The 20,022-nt window shown below is 58.4% G+C and overlaps 1 protein-coding gene across 6 annotated transcripts in view; it reads right to left on the bottom strand.

Annotated features, from left to right (window-relative positions):
* Vav2 (vav guanine nucleotide exchange factor 2) overlaps positions 1-20,022 on the bottom strand; it is a 149,995-nt gene that overhangs the window by 19,638 nt on the left and 110,335 nt on the right. For all 6 annotated transcript variants that reach the window (XM_070014988.1, XM_070014992.1, XM_070014987.1 and 3 more), the window contains exons 5-14: positions 19,112-19,214; positions 16,087-16,185; positions 14,789-14,857; positions 13,508-13,608; positions 5,919-6,018; positions 5,575-5,670; positions 4,897-4,965; positions 2,824-2,910; positions 1,326-1,411; positions 243-375 (exon numbers count right to left, since the gene is read on the bottom strand). In XM_070014988.1, coding sequence (XP_069871089.1) covers positions 243-375; positions 1,326-1,411; positions 2,824-2,910; positions 4,897-4,965; positions 5,575-5,670; positions 5,919-6,018; positions 13,508-13,608; positions 14,789-14,857; positions 16,087-16,185; positions 19,112-19,214 — 943 coding nt within the window. The remainder of the gene's footprint in view (positions 1-242; positions 376-1,325; positions 1,412-2,823; positions 2,911-4,896; positions 4,966-5,574; positions 5,671-5,918; positions 6,019-13,507; positions 13,609-14,788; positions 14,858-16,086; positions 16,186-19,111; positions 19,215-20,022) is intronic.

The following is a 20,022-nucleotide window of genomic DNA, read 5'->3' as shown; positions in this document are numbered from 1 at the left end:
GAAAGTCAGGTTGTCACGACGGCCCTGTGCAAGGCTCTCCCTTCACCCCATCCCTCACCAGGGAGCTGGGGTCCCGAGGGCACCCACCCCCAGCAGTGGGCGTGTGACCAGGTGAGGACCCCGGTTTTCCTGCAGGGCCACAGTCTCCACCTCAGCGGACTCCAGCGAGGTCCGCTGTGCACAGGGCGCCATGGCTGCCCGGACTCAGAAGGGCACTGTCACCCTGGGAACGAGGGGCCCACCTTCTTGATGTCCTTGTTGTGCATGGGGTCGTCGGTCACCTTGTGGAAGAGCAGCTCGATGACCTCCTTCAGCTCATAGCTGTAGCCCTTCCTCTTGCACACGATGACCACCTTGTCGAACAGGAACAGGTACCTGGCCCAGAGGGCACACGTGAGGGCCGGCCTCCAGCTGGCCAGGTGTCCCAAGGCACAGGACAGCACCGAGTCATGGGGCCAGGCAGAAGGGCTGGGTCTTTGCACAGGCTGCCCTGCCCCCAGACCCATCCACCTGGTATGCTATCCCCCAGTCAGATCTCTGCAGCTCCTTCCTCCGCCCTCCTCAGCCTCCCCTAGCACCAAGCCCATGGCCACTGGCCCTAGATGGGGGCAGGAGGGGGATGGGGTCTGAGAGGGCAGGACCCTAATTTGCAAGAACTCCAGTTGCTCATACACAGTGGGCATTCACAGACAGTTTTGTGTGTGTGTGTGTGTGTGTGTGTGTGTGTGTACACATGTGCATTTGTACTAGAGCTTGAACTCAGGGCCTGGAGTCTGTCCCTGAGTTTTTTTGCCCAAAGCTGGTGCTCTAGTTTCACTTCTGGCTTTTTGGTAATTCATCAGAGATAAACAGTCTCATGGACTTTCCTGACTGGGTTGATGTCAAACCACGAGCCTCAGATCTCAGCCTCCTGAGTAGCTGGGAATACAGGCGTGGGCCACCAGCACCCAACCTCTGGCAACTCTTAAGTCTGCAGCTCACTCCAGCTTTGACTACCGGTGCCTGACCACCCCTGGGCAGGGGCAGGCACTCGGGAGAAGACTCACCTAGCTCTCAGGGCCAGCCCAGCTCGCTGGAGACTGAGCCAGACAGCAGAGCCTTCCCCCCTGCCTCGGCCAGCCCCCACCAAGCCAGCCTTGTATCTGTGCTAGGACAACCTCACCGCGGTGCAGCCACTGGCTGCCGCGGAGAAGGAAGGAAGTGATTACAATGAGCTGCACAAAGTCTGCGGGCAGTGGCTCTTTCCTCAGCAAAGCCTGTCTCAAAGGCACTTGGACCAGGACCCAGCCTAGGGGCTGCCCACCTGACCCCCTCCCTCCACTCACCTGTCTTGTTTGGTGTGGTTGACTATGGACCGGACTTTCAGTTCCCCATCAATCTTTGGCCTCCCAAATTCCTCAAGTTTCACTTGCTGGGGAAAAATAAAAGGCAGAGGCAAAGTCAAGGGCCCCATCCCTGAGCACCGGGAAGGCAGTAAGCACGTGTCCAGGGAGGGATCCACAGAAATCCGGGCCTGTACCATAGTGTGGGGAGCACAGGGGGGAGGAGGAACAGGGCCGAAGGCCTGTCCCCACTCCTCCACACACACACACACACACACACACACACACACACACACACACACACACACACACACACACACACACACACACACACACACACGCAGAGACTCTCTCCTGTCCGGGGAACAATGAGGGATTTGACCGCCTAGGTCATGTCAACAGACTGCTTCTGTCTGGGGTCCAGAATGGGATCTGGTAGGAAAAGGCAGACTGTCCAACCCTGAGAGCAACCAGAGAACAAGCTGTGCCTGTCCGGCAGGGAGGGTCCGGCCGTCGTCATCTCCCACACGATGAGGCTTTCACCCAGAGCCCTGCTCGGGCTGCTGACATAAGTCTTCAGTTTCCCTTTGCAGTGTGCCTCTGCTGTGATGCTGAGACACACAGCTCCACATGCCGTGGGAGGCTTCCAAGGGACACACACACACACACAGCCCAGGCAGAAAAGGGCAGAGAGAAGACAGGTGCCGGTGGCTCACACCTGTAATCCTAGCCACTCAGGAGGCTGAGACCTGAAGGATTGAGACTTGAAGCCAACCTGGGCAGAAATGTCTACGAGACTCTTATCTCCAGTTAACCAGCAAAATGTAGGACTAGAGGTGTAACTCCACTGACAGACCTCGAGCTCTGAGCAAGAAAGTGAGATCCTGAGTAAAAGCCCCTTACCAGCACACACACACGCACATGCACACGCGCATGCCCAGGCCCCCACACACACACAGAAATAGGGACAACTCCAGACTGGGTGTCACCACAGGCCTGGCAAGACGTTCCTGAATATCTCCTCAGGTTCCTGAAAGCTGCTGAGGGCAGCGACCAGGAGAGGTGCTGGTGGCACCCATGCAGGCTGGGCCGGTCAGGGCTCTGCTCCAATTCTGTGTCTTGTCTCCCTGGCACAGAGAGACGTGCCATGAAGAATGACACCCCCCCCCCCGCAAATGTGTACCATACCCAGGCAGAGAAGACAGTGGATGCCGGGCAAGTGGGTATTGGTTAGCACAGAGCAAGTCGTGTGTGCTTCCAGAACTGGCCCAGCTTCTCTCCCCAGCTGGCCTCATGGGCTGGACAGAGGTCGGCCTGGCCACTGGTGGGGAGGGACGACAACCCCCCCCCCAGTCCTCTGAACCCAACACTGTCCATCCACTGCTTCTCCTGGGGCAGCACAGATGCTGGTGGCCACGAGGTGACCAGGGAGCCTCCATCCAGTGTGGAGAGGGACGGCAGTGTGCGAGTCTGCATGGGCCAGAGAGGCTGCTGCACTTACCAGGTTTTCAATGGAACTCTGGAACTCGCTGATCTTTTTCAAGGTCTCTTTGTCCCGTTTCACTTCATTTATGTACATGGCCAAGTCCTAGGTGACCAAAGGCAGGGTTAGTGCCTCCACCCAGGGGAGGAGCAGCATTGTGGCCACAGGACCAATATAGTAACTAAGGCAGAGACGGCAACATGGGGACCAAAAGAAAGAGCTCAGGCCATCAGCATGTGCAACCATGCCCTCTGGGCACCTAGAGCGGATCCCTTCTATACCATCAGCAGTGCTTCCAAATTAGAATGGAAACAGAGCCGCAGCAGGCCACAAGCAGCCCACTTCCTGGACCAACCCACTCTCAGGAAGCAGCCACCAAGGCCCCATCTGCCCTCCTATCCTGGGCACAATGAGCGGCCAGTAAACCTCCCCTACATTGGGAGCTAGGTTCCAGTGCAGAGCCTATTCACGATGCTGCCATCATCCCAAAGGCCACCAGGGGGCAGTGTCCAACTTTGTTCCAGAAAGTTTGCAGCAGCTTGATGGCGGGCACACAGGATTCACCAGCCCTGTCGGTGGATGACCCCAAAATGCAAGGAGCTGGGCAGTCACCAGGCTGGCACTGGCTGCTGCTTCCTCCCTCCTGGCCTCACGGCCCACACCCCAGCCTTGACCTTAGCAAGGCTGAGCTTCCTTTTAGTCCATTTGTGTACAGTGTGTTTTGTTTTCTCAGCCGCTTGCCTTCCAAACGAGAAATGAATTCCCAGAGACAAGGAACCCCAGAAAGCCCGAAGCTGCTTCACCACCCGGCCTTGGAGTCCAACTGGCCCCAACAGACCCGACACTGACTCCCAAGCCACAATCTCAGGCCCCTGAGGGCAAAGCAGCTGAGCCACAGACAGGACCCTCCACCCCCCATCGAGCTCAAAGGCTGTGACGGCTTGGCACAGTACCCTCTGCACTGGGGATAAGTGCGAAGTCCTTTAGATCCCTTGCAACCCAGAAGCTATAGGAGCTGATCACGGTCTGCGAGATGTACAGGGGAGCCCGTGGAGACCCAAGAGCTATGGGCAGGAAATGGCTCCATCGGGCGACCTGGGCCGCCTGCGGGCGGGAAGCTGCAGGCAATGCTGGGCTTGGGCTTCGGATGAGCCAAGCCTGCTACCTCAGGACACACGGACAGGTCTCGGCTGGCTCATGCACCTGAGGGAAGGGTTTATGATGGCTCACACACCCAGAGACAGATCGGTAGCATCTTGTGCATGCCAAAAAGGGGCCTGTGCTGGCTCACGTACCCCAAGAATAGATATGCCCTGACACACCCGTGCCAGACAAAGTGGTTTATGTAAGTCATGCCCAGGGGCAGGGCTGACCAGCTCACACACCCCAGAGAAGTCTGCACTGTGCTAGCTCTGCACCCCACAGAGAGCAGGTGTCAGAGGTCAAGGCTACTGCCATGGGGAGGGGATGGATGAAGCACCTTACACAGCACCGCACTGGGCTAGGCGCCTGCTGGAATACCGGTGACGGTGGCCAGCGTGGGCCTGGCGGGGGAGACGCCGGCGTGAACAAGCCTGTCAGGAGTGGGTGGGACTCGAGGGGAAGCCAGTGGCCCGGGGGCGGGGGGCAGGGGGAAACGGGGACAACTCCCCCAGGGAATCAAGTCCAGTGCAAAGACGGGGTGGGCAGGGTGCAGCCGGTGAGGAGGGCTCGGCCTGAGAATGCACGGCACGCGGGAGGGCGCAGAGCCCGTCCAGGGGCCGGGGTGGTGGCAAGATCTGCCTGGAATCTGGACTTTTAGGGGGCAACACAGCTGCCAGTGGGGTGCCACGGCTTGTGGAAGGCCTGGAGCACACGGGTTGGCCTCAGAGAGCAACAGGAGCCACAGAAGGTTCTGGGCCGAGATTGTGGGCAGTGGGATTTTACAGACTGAGGAGGCATGGCCAGCTGGGGCACAAGGTTGGTGGCAGAGGGACTGGACCAGGGCTGGGCAGGGTGAGCCCTGGCTCCTTGGATGGAGCCGGTGCCTGGGAGCGGCCAACAGCGCATGCATCCATGCTGACCCGATGCTTCCTGCCTCGGTTTACCCACCTGCATGGCCTCCAGTGCTTCTTTCAGCTGCTGCCTCTCAGGCCGGTCAGTAGAATGACTCAGGAGTTCCTGCAGGAGCAAGGAGAGTGGGGGTCACCCTTTGGGGTTCCAGCCCCTGCCAGAGCCCCGATCTGATACAGCATGTGTGCGCACAGAGAGGGAGTCTCAGCACAAAGCCACTGCCCACCCCGCAGCCCCGGCAGGAGTTCAGTGCTGATTCCACTGGCTACAGACTTTGTGGCTAACGGGAGAGGGTTCCTATGGGGGGGACACAGTAAGGTGGCAGAAGGCAAGGCGCGACAAGGCTGACGGTCACTGGTGAGGTACTGAAGAACCTCGAGGCGCCAGCGCCATCTTCCCTCCCAGCCTACCTTTTCTAGAAGCCTCCTATTCCTATTTGACCATGGCTACTAGGAAGCTCACCTAGTTGGTTAAACAATCAACCATAGTAGCTTTCTTATGCCTGGTCTGAGGATGCTTTCCTGTCTCCTTCCATTTTCCTGGCTCTGCTTCTGGTCTTCGCTGTAATTTTTGCCTGTATATTCGCCATGACGACCTTTCAGAGTCTGACACAGAGTGGTATGTGTTCTATGTAAGTACCGAACCACTTATGGCCTAATATCGGGGCACTGTCATGGCTGGCCGTGTGTGCCAGGCACCGCTGTGGGTGGAGCCTACCTTGAGCAGCAGGTGGTACTTCAGCACCCGCTGCATGGGCACCACCAGCAGGTCTTGCAGCTTGAACTTGCCGTCCTGGACCTTCAGCGTGCACTCCTGGGTACAGAGCACCAAAAGTGGATGGGGGGGCCCTCCCGCAGAGCCTGACCGGCTCAGGCCAGCACCCAGCCCTCTCCTGAAGGTGTGAGCTCAGCTTCCCGTCCAACAACACACAAAGGGGGTAAAAAAACACCTCAGGAACACACCAGTAGCCCCTCCCGCCTTCCCAAACCGGTGCCTCCCAGGCTCTGTGCAGAGCTGCGTGCTCACAGCCAGGCCGGGCTTCTCTGCCGGCAGCCCATTACCTCCACTTTCTGCCGGAAGTCCTCCCGACTGGCAAGGAGCTGGTTCAGTGTGCTCTGGGCGTGTTCCATGCGGCTGCAGTACTCCCCATAGATCAGCAGCCTGGGGGTGTACTGCGTGTGAATACATGCACACGTGCCTGGGGTCCACGGCACGTGAACACACATGCGCAGGCCCAGGTTGCACAACAGGTAGGCACGCATGCACATGCCTCAGGAGTACATGGCATGATGCCATGTGAACACACATGCACACGCCTCAGGGGTGCGTGTGCACATGCAGGTCTGGTAAGACGCCCAAGCTGCAGAGACCTGCTTCCTTCTCAGACAGGCCCAGTGAGCGTGCACAGCAGGGCCCTGCCTGAGGACTCCTCACTGAACCCACATTCCCACTCCCACCCACCACCAGGCCAGAAGGGTGTGAAAGACTGTCAAGGGGGCACCTGCTACCCACACCCTCAGGAAGTCACTCTTGTTGTCTACCTCAGATCATGGACCCTGGTTCTATTTGCATTCTCCAGCTTCCCTTCCACCCCCACAAAGAGCTGTGCCAAGAGAAAAAGAGAGGGCTCTGCCTCCAGGTGCTAGTAGATACAAAAAGACCCCTCACTTCTGCCCCCCAGGTGATCCTCACCCAGGAGCCGGGCCAACTGGGGAACCCTGAGTGACCCTGTTGCTTCTGCAGAGCACCTGAGTCCCATGATCAGACACCTGTGCCATGCCGGCTCAGCCCGGCAGACAGGCGCCGCCTGCAACCCCAGCCAGGGGAAGCAGCAGGAGTCTGAGGCTCCAGCCAGCCAATGCCACACACCCTCCCTCCTCTCCTCTCCAACCTGTCCCGTCTCCCCATCACTCAGATTCTCCTTGGCCATGGCACTGCGGACGCCTGGGGACAGCTGGCCTGTTCATCTTTGAGACCACAAGGCCTGACTACCACAAGGCCCATAGGTGGAAGACCGTGCCAGGGAGCTGGCAGGGACAAGGAGGGTCAGATGGCACGGCGGGTGCCTGGCTGTGGGTGGTGCAGGTGAGACTGGCAAGCCTTAGGTGAGACATGGAGCCCGGCGGAGGGCCTGGGAGGTCCAGGTGGGGCTGGGAAGGTGGCCTAGAAGTAGAGCGCTTGCCTTGCATGCAGGAAGCCCTGGGTTCGATTCCTCAGTACCACATACACAGAAAAAGCTGGAAATGGCTCTGTGGCTCAAGTGGTAGAGCGCTAGCCCTGACGGGCACTGTGCTGTCACACAGCCGGCTCAGGGAAGTCTCCAGCTGCTGCATGCCGCTGTGTGGGTCATGGGCAGGTCTCCCACTTCTGGGCCTCAAACCCTGGGGACCAGTCCCTTTTCCAACCCTGGCATTCAGGTCTAGAGGAGGCAGGAGCAAGTGGAAAACACATTTCCCACAAAGGACACATCAGCTCAGCAGAAGACATCAGCACAGGGCTGGGGACGGTGCTCCACCTGCCAGGCTCTGAGCCGACATCCCGCTTCCTGCAGACCACCGCATGCCTGGTGCCTGGGCCTCGCGGTGAGGGGCAGGCTGCGCACACCAGGGAACACCTGACTGGGGTCCCAGGCACGGCATCCCGGCGGCTCACCGGCTGTGACGACACCAACATGGCTGTGTGCAGCGTGAACACACGGGGCCCATGTGGACAAGTCCTGCGGCTGCAGAGCATGTGCCCCCGTGCTGGGGGCCGGGGAGGAGTACATACCAGCCAGGAGCTCACCAGATGTGAACCGGACCTGTTTTCACGTAAGTAAGCCTGTCACTGAAATGAGGGTGTTAATATACCACTTGATTAAATGAGGGTGTTAATATGCGACTTGATTAAAACCCTCCACCACTGGAAGCAGTTGGGGAAAGTTATTTTCTGCTTAAAAAAAAAAAAATCAAACAAAAGCTTCAATGTCCCCAGCAAAAAGCAGAGGGAACAGCCCAGAGACATTTAAGAGGCCAGGGCAGGCGGGCCTGATGACTCATGCCTATAATCCCAGCTACTCTGGAGACAGAGGTAGGATGATCCCCCACTTGACGAGCAGCTGCTTATCCATCCACATTCTCCATCTCATTTCTTTGACTGACACCTTCCCCTCCCACCCGCTGACCCTCGCCCAACCAGGCAGGAAGGCAAGGAGGCAGGTGAGGACACAGGTGAGCCTCCTCAGAAGAAAGCAGGGGGTCACAGGGGTCCCGGCTGGATGGAACCCTGGCCTGAACCAGACACGGCCAGTGGTCATGCCACAGGCCTGCGCTTGCTACTTCACTGATAACCGGCTGGGGTGGAAGCAGCCAGGGCTGCTCACAGTATGGGTGAGAGACACTTAGAGAAAAACGTCTTTTCATCTTCCTTCCTCTTTTGTTTTAACAATGCTGGGGACAGAGCCCAGGGCCTTTTCGTGCTGGACAGGCCCTTTTTCACTCAGCCATGCCCCTGTCCCTTTTTTAGTTTGTTGGGGACTGTCTTGTCAAGTTGTCCAGGCTGATAGGGAACTCATAATCCTCCTAAGACAGCCTTCTGGTGAGATTACAAGTGTGTGCCCAGACTGGAAGAAAAACTCAGAGACCTAAAAGATGATGCCCGCCTGTAATCCAAGCACTGGGAAGACTGAGACAAAAGGGTTCCGAGTGCCAGGCCAGGCTGCCGCCGAGTGAGACCCTACCTCAAAACAACAACAAAACTGCCCATAGCTCACGCCTAGAACGTTGGCTATTCAGGAGGTTGGAAGTGGACGGATTGCAGCTTAAGTAGACAAGCGGGGGTAGGAAGTTCTCAAGACTTTATCTCAAAAACTAAACAACCGGCAAGCAACAGAGTTAGAGGTGTGGCTCAAGTGGTAGCGTGCCTGCCTAGCAAGCATGAGGTCCTGAGTTCAAACCCCCAGGACCAACAAATAATTCAATGAAAGGGCAGGCCGACCAAATGAAGTTCACACCTTCACACCACCACATTCTCACCTTGAGCACAGGGCCCTTCCGCCCTGTGGCCAGAGAGGCCACTTTACTTGGAAGGGTGGCCAGCGGTGGGCAGAGGGCCAGACAAGAACGTTGAGTTTGTGTGGTCTTTTTTGTTGTTGTCGTTGGTCATGGGGCTTGAACTCTGGGCTTGGGCGCTGTCCCTCAGCTCTTCAGCTCAAGGTGAGTGCGCTACCACTTGAGCCACAGTGCCACTTCCATTTTTCTGAGTGGTTTATTGGAGATAGGGGTCTCACAGAGTTTCCTGCCCGGGCTGGCTTTGAACTGTGATCCTTGGATCTCAGCCTCCAGAGCTAGGATTGCAGGTGTGAGCCACCCACGCCTGGCTTTGTGTCTTGAGCAGGCCAGGCCCGCAGGAGGGACACGGCCCCCCCTCACCCAGGGCTGGGCTGCAGGCAGGAAGCACTTACTTCCCACAGTGGCCCATGATAGACAAGACCCAACACACGTCCACCGGGAGCCTCAGCACGTGGCCTCACGGGCCACGGGGTCTCTGCGGAGGTCATGAGGGTAAGGGTTGGTATGAGGTCCCACTGGGTTCAGGGGCTCCTGGGTCCAACACTTCCATCTACAAGGTACAGAAAAGGACTCGTGGAGCAGAGGCAGGAGGTGAATGAGCTGCTCCAGCATTCAGGCAGACAGGCGGCTTCTCCTGGGGCCTCTCCCAGAGCCTTCAAGGGGCATAGCCTGGGGCAACTTTGTTTCAAATGGCACTGGTTTGGGATTCTGGCCTTCAGAGCTAAGACATTTCTGTGGGTTGAAGTAAAGTATTCCTGAGATACCTCTTTCTCCAGACCCCGCCAGCAGCCAGCACAATGAGTCCTTCCCATGAGAGTGGGGGCCATGGAGGCTGGTGGGGGGGGGGGGCATGGTTTTTCTGTTCCTTGTTTTGTTTTTGTTGGTCATGGGGCTTGAATTCTGAGCCTGGGCCCTGTCCCTGAGCTCTTTAGCTTAAGGTGAGCACTCTACTACTTGAGCCACAGTGCCACTTCCAGTTTTCTGGTGGTTCATTGGAGGTAGGAGTCTCACAGGCTTTCTTGCCCGGGCTAGCTTTGAACTGCGATCCTCAGATCTCCTGAGTAGCTAGGATTATAGGCGCCTGGACCTCTGTTCCTTGTTTTGGCTTTCTTGTGTTGTGTTTTTGTGTGTGCATGCTGGTACTGGGGCTTGAACTCAAGGACTGGGCTCTGTCCTTCAGCTTTTTTGCTCAAAGCTAGTGCTCTTTGGCTTGAACCACAGCTCCACTTCTAGGTGGTTAACAAAAGGGTTCCGAGTGCTGAGACAAGGGTCTCATGGACTTTTTTTTGCCCAATCTGACTTCAAACAGCCATCCACAGGTCTCAGCCTCCTGAGTAGCTAGGATGACAGGCGTGAGCCCCCTGAGCTCTGCCTTGCTCTTTTCCTCGAGATCCCAAATGCAGAGTGAGTTCTGAGCCGGCTGAGGAAGTTGGTTTTGGAAGCAGAAGCTGCCAGCCTTAATTTTAACCACAAACCTGAATATTGTTGAGTACAATTACCCAGGGCTTGGAACGAAGCCTGTGCTTGCACACATGCGCACATGTGCCTACACGTGCATGCCTGTAACTCCCATTCCTTGGGCTTCTCTGGTCCACCCAGGATACTGGATCCCCCCTGCCCGCCACACCCCTGGAACCAGGCAGAGGACATTGCCACTGTCCTCACACAGCCTTCATGGCTGTGGCCTCTCCCTGCCGGCTGCATGGCCCAGATACCCCAACCTCTGCACCCCGTTTTGCCTGAGCATCTGCCTCCCTGGGCCCCTTGCTACAAGAAGTTACAGGTCCACTGCACAGAGCTGGGTTCCAGAACCTCCATGCACATGCACCAGGCTCTGGCCCAGCCGAGGGAGCATGGACATTGCTTCTAGAACAGTCTCCCACCTGCCTGCTTTCTCTCACCCCCCCAATCCCGACCTCTCATGACAGCCGCAGTGGGGGGGAGGGGAGGGCACATCAAGCTCACAGGATGTGAGCTGGAGTGTACTGAGGACACAAGAACAAACTGGGAATGTTAACGGCGTCACCGGCTCTCCCCAACCTGGGGATGGAGGCCAGGGCCCAGAACCAGAGACCCTGAGCCTCAGGCTCAGGGCCAGGGGCCTTCCTGAGACCTCCACTCTACAGAGGAGTCACACCTCTGGAAGTCAAGGGCATCCAAGGGTTTGCCTGTCCCTGACTATCATCTCTAAATCCAGCACCCCGCAGCCAGGGCTGGCACAGAGTGCCTTCCGTCGCACTCTGACCTGAGGGAGCCAGCCCAGGGCCTTCTCCCGGACCACCCACAACTCGTGGTAGTTCTTCTGCCCTGCGTGCTTCAGTACAGCACGGAGCCACGGGGCAGAGCCATGTATTGTCAGGCAGCACGCCGCCTTAGCCAGGCCCAGCCCCAGACCAACACAATGTGGCTCTTTTCCTTGTATTAGATCTGCACAACACAAACTTTCCGGCACCTGACCTCCCTCTGTGTGGAGGACACAGCTGCCAGGCACACGTGCCACGAGCACTGCTCCCGCCTTGTCTCAGGACCATCTCCACAAAGAAAGGAGAGCCGGGTGCTGGTGGCGCACACCTGCAATCCTAGCTTGTCAGAAGGCTGAGAACTGAGGACTGAAGTTCAAAGCCAGCCTGGGCAGAAAGGTTTGCTAGAGTGCCATCCCAGAGTGAAAAAGCCAAGCAAGAGTGTGAGTCCAAGCCCCACAAAAAGCATCAAAAACAAAACATAAAAGTGACGTGCTGCCCTGGATGTCACCTCGACCTTTATCTGTGACGAGTGCCAGCATCTTGAGGCACTCAGCGGCTTCTTCCTGCCCCAAAGCCAAAAACTAAGTCCCTTTCTTGGCCTAGAAGACCCTCATAAGGGTCTTTCTGGAGACCTTATGCCACTCCACTCCTGCCTCCCACAGGCCTCTGCCGCCTCAGGGTGCCCCGTCCCCCTGCTGCGGGTTCTCAGCTCCACCACAGCCCCGTGAGCACCCCTGTCTGAGGACTCTGTCCCCATGCCCGCAGGAGCCAAACCCACTGTCCCTGACCCAAAGCTGAGACACGTCCACAGCAGGCTCTCAGCAAGGGACATCGGCCCTCAGCCAACTCCAAACACACGAGCAGCTCCTTCTCTACACAGACCCCGAGGCCTGGGCCCAGGCGCCCTGCTGGCCTGGTGATGGGGCCGCTGTGCAGGGTTCCCTACCTGACAGGGATGGACATCGCTCTTACAGCGATATTCCAGGGGGGCAGAGGCCGTCCCTCCCTAGAGGACTCGGGGCCAGGAAGGTCTTGCTGGGGGACAAGGCCAGGTCTGTCTGAGGTCATCCTTGATCCTGGGCACAGGTCAGACAGCGAGCCCTGGACACTGGGCATAGTTCAGGTGGCCAGGCTGGACCCTGGGCGTAGGCTGGGGCGGTCAGGCTGTCCTGAGCTTCATCTGCGCATCCCACCCATCGCCACTGTTTCCACAGAACAGCAGCAGGTCTCACAAAGGAGACGCTGAGATCTCCAGCCCAGCCAAGGAGCCACACTGAGGGCTGCCCTCTCACACCCACTAGAAGCTTCCACAATCTCAGCTGCCCCTTGCTAAGCACCACCATGCGCAGTGGGGTGGAAGGTTGGCCATGCCCAGCTCTGCTGGTGGGGTTCGAAGCACAGAACGAAACGCACAGTGGTGTCTCGACCACAGCGCTGTTCCCAGGTGAGCCGCGGCTGAGCCTGGCTCACTCCAGACCCAAATTCACAGGCAAAGAGGAGGCCGCTGGGACTGCAGGCGCGTGTGCCCAGACCAGTGCTGTTGGTGGCCCCCCCGGGCTCTGGTGTGAGTGCTGGTGAGATGGGAATGGCCTGGGGGGGGAGCTGAGGCTCACTTGTAGCTGGTGGCCCCGAAACACATCTCCCCACACCTAAGGCTCAAGCTGGCTTATGTCAGGACATCTCAGCGTCTGTCCCGCATCCCCCAGTCTCATCCACTGAGGCCTGCACTGTCCTCCCACTGGGACAAGGCCACCTTGCTTGGGACGGGGACCCTGGTGGGCGGCTTCTCCCAGCGGTGTACAGCTCAGGAGCCATCTTGTCCCCAGTACACGGACCACGGAGGCAAGACACAGTGCATGTGCTGCCCATGCAAGACAGAAAGTGGCCTTGGCCTGAGAGCCTGAGGTCACAGCCAGGACCACTCCCGGCTCTGTCCCCATGTCCCAGGAGCCCCATGCTCACACCTGCACACAGGGTGTCTGCACAAGCGGCTGCTGGCCTGCCACACACCAGGGAAACAACTTTCTGTGGGTACCGAGGTGTCTCCCTGGATTCCCAACTGCCCAGCACCAGGCACTGGGCCTGCACACAGTGAGCTGGGAGGACGGCCACCAAGACCTGACAGGCAAAAAGAAGCGGAGGGGCTGGGGGGCCCTGAGAGGCCGTTCCAGGCTGTGATGGAGGAGGGCACAGAGGTCAGGAGAGGGACGACCTGCCTCGACCCCCAGGCCTCCGGGTTTCATCTGGATGAACCCCAGCTCCGCCATTCCACCCCAGGATGTGTCTCCAAGAACCCAGAGCCCAAGCCGTCCTGAGCCCTGCAGACACCATGAGGGCCTGCAGGCGGTGGGCACTCACCTCTCCTTGAACTCCAGGAAGACCTTGGCCAGCGTGCCGCCGCCTGCCATCATGGACACGTCGATGGCCCTCAGGAAGCTGTGGTGTACCTTGATGAGGTCCTGGGTGGAAAAAGCCATCAGCAGGTGGCCGAGCCTCCCACCGCATCCCACACTTTAGACACACTCAAGGCTAACATGGGAGCAGGCACTGGTGCTACCTGGCCCTGTGAATGTGGGGTCATTCTGCCAGAAAGTTCTACAATAATGAACACAGAGGGGCGGGGAAGACAGCTCAGTGGTAGAGCGCTTGCCTTGCATGCATGAGGCCCTGGGTTTGATTCCTCAGCACCACATAAGCAAAAAGAAAAAAGCCGGAAGTGGCGCTGTGGCTCAAGTGGTAGACCGCCAGCCTTGAGCTGAAGAGCTGAGCGGCTGAAGAGCTGAGGGACAGCTCCCAGGCCCAGAGTTCAGGCCCCACGACTGGACCCAAAAACATAAAAAAAAAATGAACACAGAGGCCTGGCGCTGGGGCACCACCCACAGCCTGCATCAGCCCTGAGGGACACACAGAGGCGACTCCAGCATGGGCTCTAGTGCCAGCAACTGAAGAAGAAAGCAGGGCAACCGTAGCCAGCCACAGCCCTCAAGGCCATCGCAGCTGCCCACAGGACGGGGTTCATGGGCACCCAGCACGTGGCTCCGCACCGCAGAGCGGAGGTGGACCTGTGGGCAGCACCTGCACATTCCCCCCCCCCCCAGCTTCCCTTCCGTCTGTGGTCATCCGTCCTGGCCATGGCTCATGATGGGTCAGGCCACAGAGACGAGAAGTTGTGGGATCTCGGTTATCTCATCTGACAGACTGAAACCAGAACCAGCCTGGTGCTGGGAGGAGTCGGGAGCAGCGTGCTCCCTCCCTGAGGATGCCCACATGGCCTCTGCGGCCTGCAGCCCAAATGCCCTGTTTTGCCAGCCATGGCCAGATACACCTTCCCGTGGGAATCCCCCTCCGGCATCTGCGATCGGACAGCCACAGAGGGGTGGGAACCACCTCCCCTCTGCTGCTGACAGCCTGCCTCACAGTTCTCGGGGTTCTCGAGCTCTACTCTGGGGCTGCGGGTGTCTAAGCCGTGCCTGCCTGCCTGCCGGCCAGCGCAAACACCTGAGAACCACCTCCTTCTGCCTCTCACAACCACTGCTCCAGCGAGGGTGCTGCTCTCCCGAGCCCATCGTGGGGCAGTGGGGACGTGGCTGGTAACACCCCAGGAGCGATCAGTGGTTTGTGAGGCTGCCACGCACTCACCTCCAGGTTGATAAAGATAGCCGCCATGTCCGCGGGGCTCAGCACTAGCCGCAGGGGGCCCATGTAGTTCTGAAAGGGAGAAATCTGTGCTGCTGTGTGGACTGCGGGCGCCAGTCCCTGCCGGCCACAGCCTCGGGCACAGGGAGTTGCACCGTGTTCACTGAGCAGCCCTTGGTCTGGGATGCACCAGTGGGGTCCAGCCCACAGGCCACACAGCCATGCCCACACCCTGAGCACAGCTCCACGGAGGCCAAAGAGGCTGGCCTGGGCCAAGGGAGCATTGGAGGCTGGAAGTCCTTCACATCCCACTTAGGGGTCCCTGTTGTGACCACCCCAGATCCTACCCCACAACCAGAGAACACCAAGGGTTCCAGCCTGGAAACTCTGGGTCTCTGCACCCTATCAGCACTGGCCATGTGGACACAGGGGGTCAGGGACACACCTAGAGATGAGCCCACTGAGCCAAAGAGACCTGGGGAGAAACAGGTGACTGAACCAAAGAGAGCTGAGGGGAGACAGGTGACTGAGGTTGAGGATGAGCAAAAGGTTTGAGTATTTTTATTTTTGGTTTCAGATTTCAACTGAGAGCTTGAACTTAGGCCTGAGTGCGGTCCCTGAGCTTTTCCCACTCTAGACTGGTACTCTATGCCACTTGAGCCACAGCTCTACCTCTGGCTTTTTGTTGTTGTTGTTGTTGTGGGGCTTGAACTCTGGGCCTGGGCGCTGTCCCTGTGCTCTTCAGCTCAAGGCGAGAGCTCTACCACTTGAGCCACAGCGCCATTTCTGGTTATCTGGTGTTTTATTGGAGATAAGCCACCGACGCCCAGCTTACTTGTGGCTTTTTTCCTAGTTAATTGAAGGTAAGAGTCTCATGGACTTTCCTGCCCTAGCTGGCTTGGAACTAAGATTCTCAGATCTCAGCCTCTTGAGTAGCTAGGATGACAGGTGTGAGCCGCCCGCCCGAGTGAGTGGGTGTTTTTGTGAGGTCTAGCCACATGCAATGTGGGGGGCTGCCTGTCCCATGGCAGAGCTGGGGACGTGCCCTGGGGGACATGTGCGCACTGGGTTTTTAGCTCACACCTGGCCTAACCAGCACATCCAGAATCAGAAGCCACAACCAAGTAAAGGCTCCAACACAGAGAAGGGAAGCGGCAGGATGGGGCAGAGGACTACGGAGCAGGAGGCTGTGATGGCAAAGCAGAGCCCAGGCCTCACCTGCTATCTCTCGACCCCTCCCTTCTCTGCAGTGAGCCCCAGCAGCAGCCGGAGTCTCCCGCAGCCACACCGGCCTCACTCACCTTCTCGATGTCCTCCAGGGTCCGGTAGTACTTGGCCTCTGTCTCCTGAATCTCCAGCAAGCAGCAGCTCCTCTTGTCATCCTCTGTCATGCCCATTTTCTGGCCGGACAAGAGATGGGGTCAGGAACCCCACAGCCCGGGCATCCACTGTGTGAGGCCCCATCACCCTGGGCCACAGAACCGCCCCACGGGGTGTGGTCATGAGGTTGCTATGGGATGGGGGGATGCATGGGTGCTCCTCTCCCATGGCCTGCAGTCAAGGAAACAGGCACGGGGACAGAGGAGGATGAGATGGGGGCCAGCACCGAGGACACAGAGGTTTCTAGAGTCAAAATCCTGTTCCTGATTCAGAACCTGGAGTACGGCTGCAGACCCTGTATTCAGACCCAGTACCACCAAAAGAAAAAAAGCAAGCTGGGGTTGATGCTGTGGCTCAGGTTGGCAGAGTGCCAGCCAATGAGTGAAAACCTCAGATACCGGGTCTGGTCTCAGACTTTTAAAAAAGTGTGGGGGTGGGGTAATCCTAGCTATCAGGGGGTTGAGATTGGAGGACTGTGGTTAGAAATCAGCCCAGGCAAGAAAGTTCCCTGAGACTCTTATCTCCAATTAACTACCAAAATAACACCACAATCGAACGTGGAGCTTTGGCTCAAAGTGGTAAAGCACTGGTCCTGAGCAAAAACAAAGCTCAGAGACAGTGCCCAGGCCCTGAGTTCAAGCCCCATGACTAACAAAAAGAAAAAAGGGCCAGGTGCCGGTGGCTCATGCCTGTAATCCTAGCTACTTAGGAGGCTGAGATCTGAGAATCGTGGTTCAAAGCCAGCCCGGGCAGGAAAGTCTGTGAAACTCTTATCTCCAATTAACCACCAGAAGTGGCACTGTGGCTCAAGTGGTACAGTGCTCAGCTTGAGCTGAAGAATTCAAGAGACTGCAGCACCCAGGCCCAGAGTTCAACCCCATGACCGATTTTAAAAAAAAAAAAAAGAAGAAGAAGAAAAGGTAAAAGAAAAAGTAAGGAGAGCAGGGCGCGGCCTCAAATGCGGCTCCCAGCACGCTGTCCTCGGAGTTGCTGCACAGTCCCCCCAGCACTCTGGGTTCCACCATGATATGCAAAGATGAGCAGGGCTGGGGGTGGGGGTGCCGGGGGCGGGGCCGCTGTTACGGAGGCCTCTAGCAGGTGTAAGGCCCACAAAAGAGTGGCTGAGGCGGTGTGCCATGCGGCTCCCGGGAGCAGGCCAGCGTTTTCTAAGGGATCTGAGAGGTCTGGGAGGTGGTTAAGATTCTTACCTGCATGTATCTAATCTGAACGCATGGAGGAATGAACAGAGATTAAACCAGTCGGCAACGTGCACTGTTCTCAAGCCGTGCTTGCAAATTCAAGGATGCCCACCCCACCGTGAGCCCACAGTCTCAGCAGGCATAGCCCAGCCCAAACTGAGACCCGGGAGACAGAGGAGGAGGTGGCACTGGACCAGAGCTACCCACACACCTCCCTGCACCTCCCTACACCTGGGCCCCAAGCTGGCAGCCGCCATCCACCCACCTCCCCCACACACTGTCCTGCCGTACCGGTCGTGCCAGGGAAACCGATGGAGCCCAGGGCCATTCCAGAGGACGGCAGCAGCAGGCACGTGCCCCTACCTGGGTGAACTGGACAGTTCATGAGTGCCAGCCCAGATCTGGGTTCTGGGACACCAGCTGGTCCCCAGGCCAGGGGAAGCATGCCCCACCCCAACCCCACCCAGGGCTCTGAAGCAACCCTGTGTCCTTCAGGACCAGGGACAGCAACAGACTCTGGGGGAGTGTCAGGCCTCAGGGGAGAGAGCTGCTGGCGCGGGTGACTCACACCGATAATCCTAGCTACTCAGGAGGCTGGGATCTGAGGATAATGGTTCGAAGCCAGGCCAAGCAGAGGAGTCCATGAGACTCTTATCTCCAATTAGCCACCAAAAAGCTGGAAGTAGGGCTGGACTCAAGTGGTAGAGCTCTGGCCCTAAGTGAAAAAATTAGGAGAGAGCTCCAAGATCCTGAGTTCAAGCCCAAGAACTAGCAGGAGAGGAGGAGGAGGAAGAAGGGGAGGAGGACGGGGAGAGGGAGGGAGAGAGAAGGGAAAGGGCACTAGGCAGGAGTGGAGTCACTTCCGAGTGACCTGCAGGTGCCGCATCTGCACATTTACTTGGACCCGCAGGACCCTGCTTGCCACGACCTGGGAGCGACGTGGCCCGGATGACAGCGCCTCTCTCTTCCCAACAACTGGCTGTTTTCATAGAAGGTTTCAGGCCAGCTCCAGTGGGGAACCCCCACAGGGCTTCCCAGCCCCCACCAAAGCTGGGGAGACCCCCACCCAGCCTCCATGTCTCTCCCTATGAGCCACGTGGCACCAGGCTGGGGGACAGCCTCTCTGGGGGTCGTTTTAGGGTTTTTCTCCCAGCTTTGTTCCCCATGGCCAGATGGCTCTTGCAGATGGATGGGAGCAGGGACCTCCACTTTGGGATAAATCCCCCCACTCCTCCAAGGAAGTGAATGCATCTAAAGCCTCCACAACTGGCACGTGGCATCGTGCCCACTCTCAGGGGCCCAAGAAGGCTGTGGCCTGCCCCACCAAGCCCCCCAGCTCCCTACCCCTTCTGGCAGCACCCCACAGGGTCCCACCTCCCTCCTACGCCTGGCAGCACCCCGCCTTCTGCAGAGCAGCTGCAGCGATAAACCCGGGCGGGAGCTCACTGGCGTCCGAAGATTATTAGCCAATGCCTGTGTGGAAATAAATATCTGCCAACATAAAAGACGCGCAGCTGGCTAATTGAGCCACAATCGGTCTCATCGCTCCGCACAAAGGGGTAAAATGAGTCGTGCTGGGTGAGACTGAACGCAGTTACTACTGCAGGCTCCCTGGGCGGGAGGGCTGAGAACCTCGAAGCCCTGGAAGAATTCCATGGCAACGCGGCCGTGGGGCTGGGCAGCAGGCCGCGGAGGGGCACCTCAGGGCAGCGGGTGCTCCGGCACGGGTGGCGTCAGTGCGGCTTACCATGGGCTGCTGTACCTCCACCTTGATGATGTCCTCGTAGATGTCATCCCCGTCGTCCTCGCAGGGCACGCAGTCGTAGATATCCTCCCCCAGGTCATGCTCGCTGCACGGGGAGAGGGTGGTGAGCAGCCAACGCCACAAGGGGTGCCCAGGGAGAGGACACAGCCCGGGGGCCTGAGCCCCGGGGGCTGGGCCTCGGGACCCAGTCTGCAACCACGGCGCATGTGTTTGCACTGACGGCACAGCGTGTGCTCAGGACCTGCCTCGGTCTCTGAGGGACTATATCCCCAGGCCTGGACTACACAACACATTGCACACACGCGGCCGCAGGCCCAGGCGAGGCTGCGTCTACCCGATCTCCCACAGCTGGGCAGAGGGAGAGCCTGCCTCCTGCCCATAACCAGAGCCCTTGCCCCAGCCCACACCCAGGACCTGGGGCCCCAGTGCCCGCAGCTCGGGCCTCAGGGTCTCCCCACCCCCAAGGCCTTTGTGTCACTGCTCAGATACCCCACTTCTGCTGGTTCTCAGCTCCTCCATGGGGGGGGGGGAGTATCCTGAGAACAGGCTGGGCTGTGCTCAGAGGCCTGCGTCCCAGGCCTCAGCTCCATGGGAGGACCATCTACAGCCCTGAGATCACTTCTGGGTGGCAAGGACAAGCGGCAGCACTTCCAGATTTTTTTTGGGGGGGGGGTGCAGAGAAGTGACACTTGGGGGTGGTTAGCAAAGGCTTCCCCCACCAGGCAGGCCACCTAACTTTGAAATAGCAGTTGCCACTTATTAAGCAGGGCACGGGTGGTCCCTCAAGATCTCAAGAATGGGGGACACATCTTGTTTGAGGAAGGCCTCTGTCACCAGCAGGGTCTCCCAAAGCGCCCTGTAGCATCTGCAGGGAGGAACATCTAGATTTTTCT

This window comes from Dipodomys merriami, unplaced genomic scaffold, assembly GCF_024711535.1.
Source record: "Dipodomys merriami isolate MVZ:Mamm:240054 unplaced genomic scaffold, mDipMer1.0.p SCAF_11, whole genome shotgun sequence".
NCBI classification, from domain to species: Eukaryota; Metazoa; Chordata; class Mammalia; order Rodentia; family Heteromyidae; genus Dipodomys; species Dipodomys merriami.
Note: the sequence above shows the minus strand (reverse complement) of the source record. Positions and strands in the feature narration are given on the sequence as shown.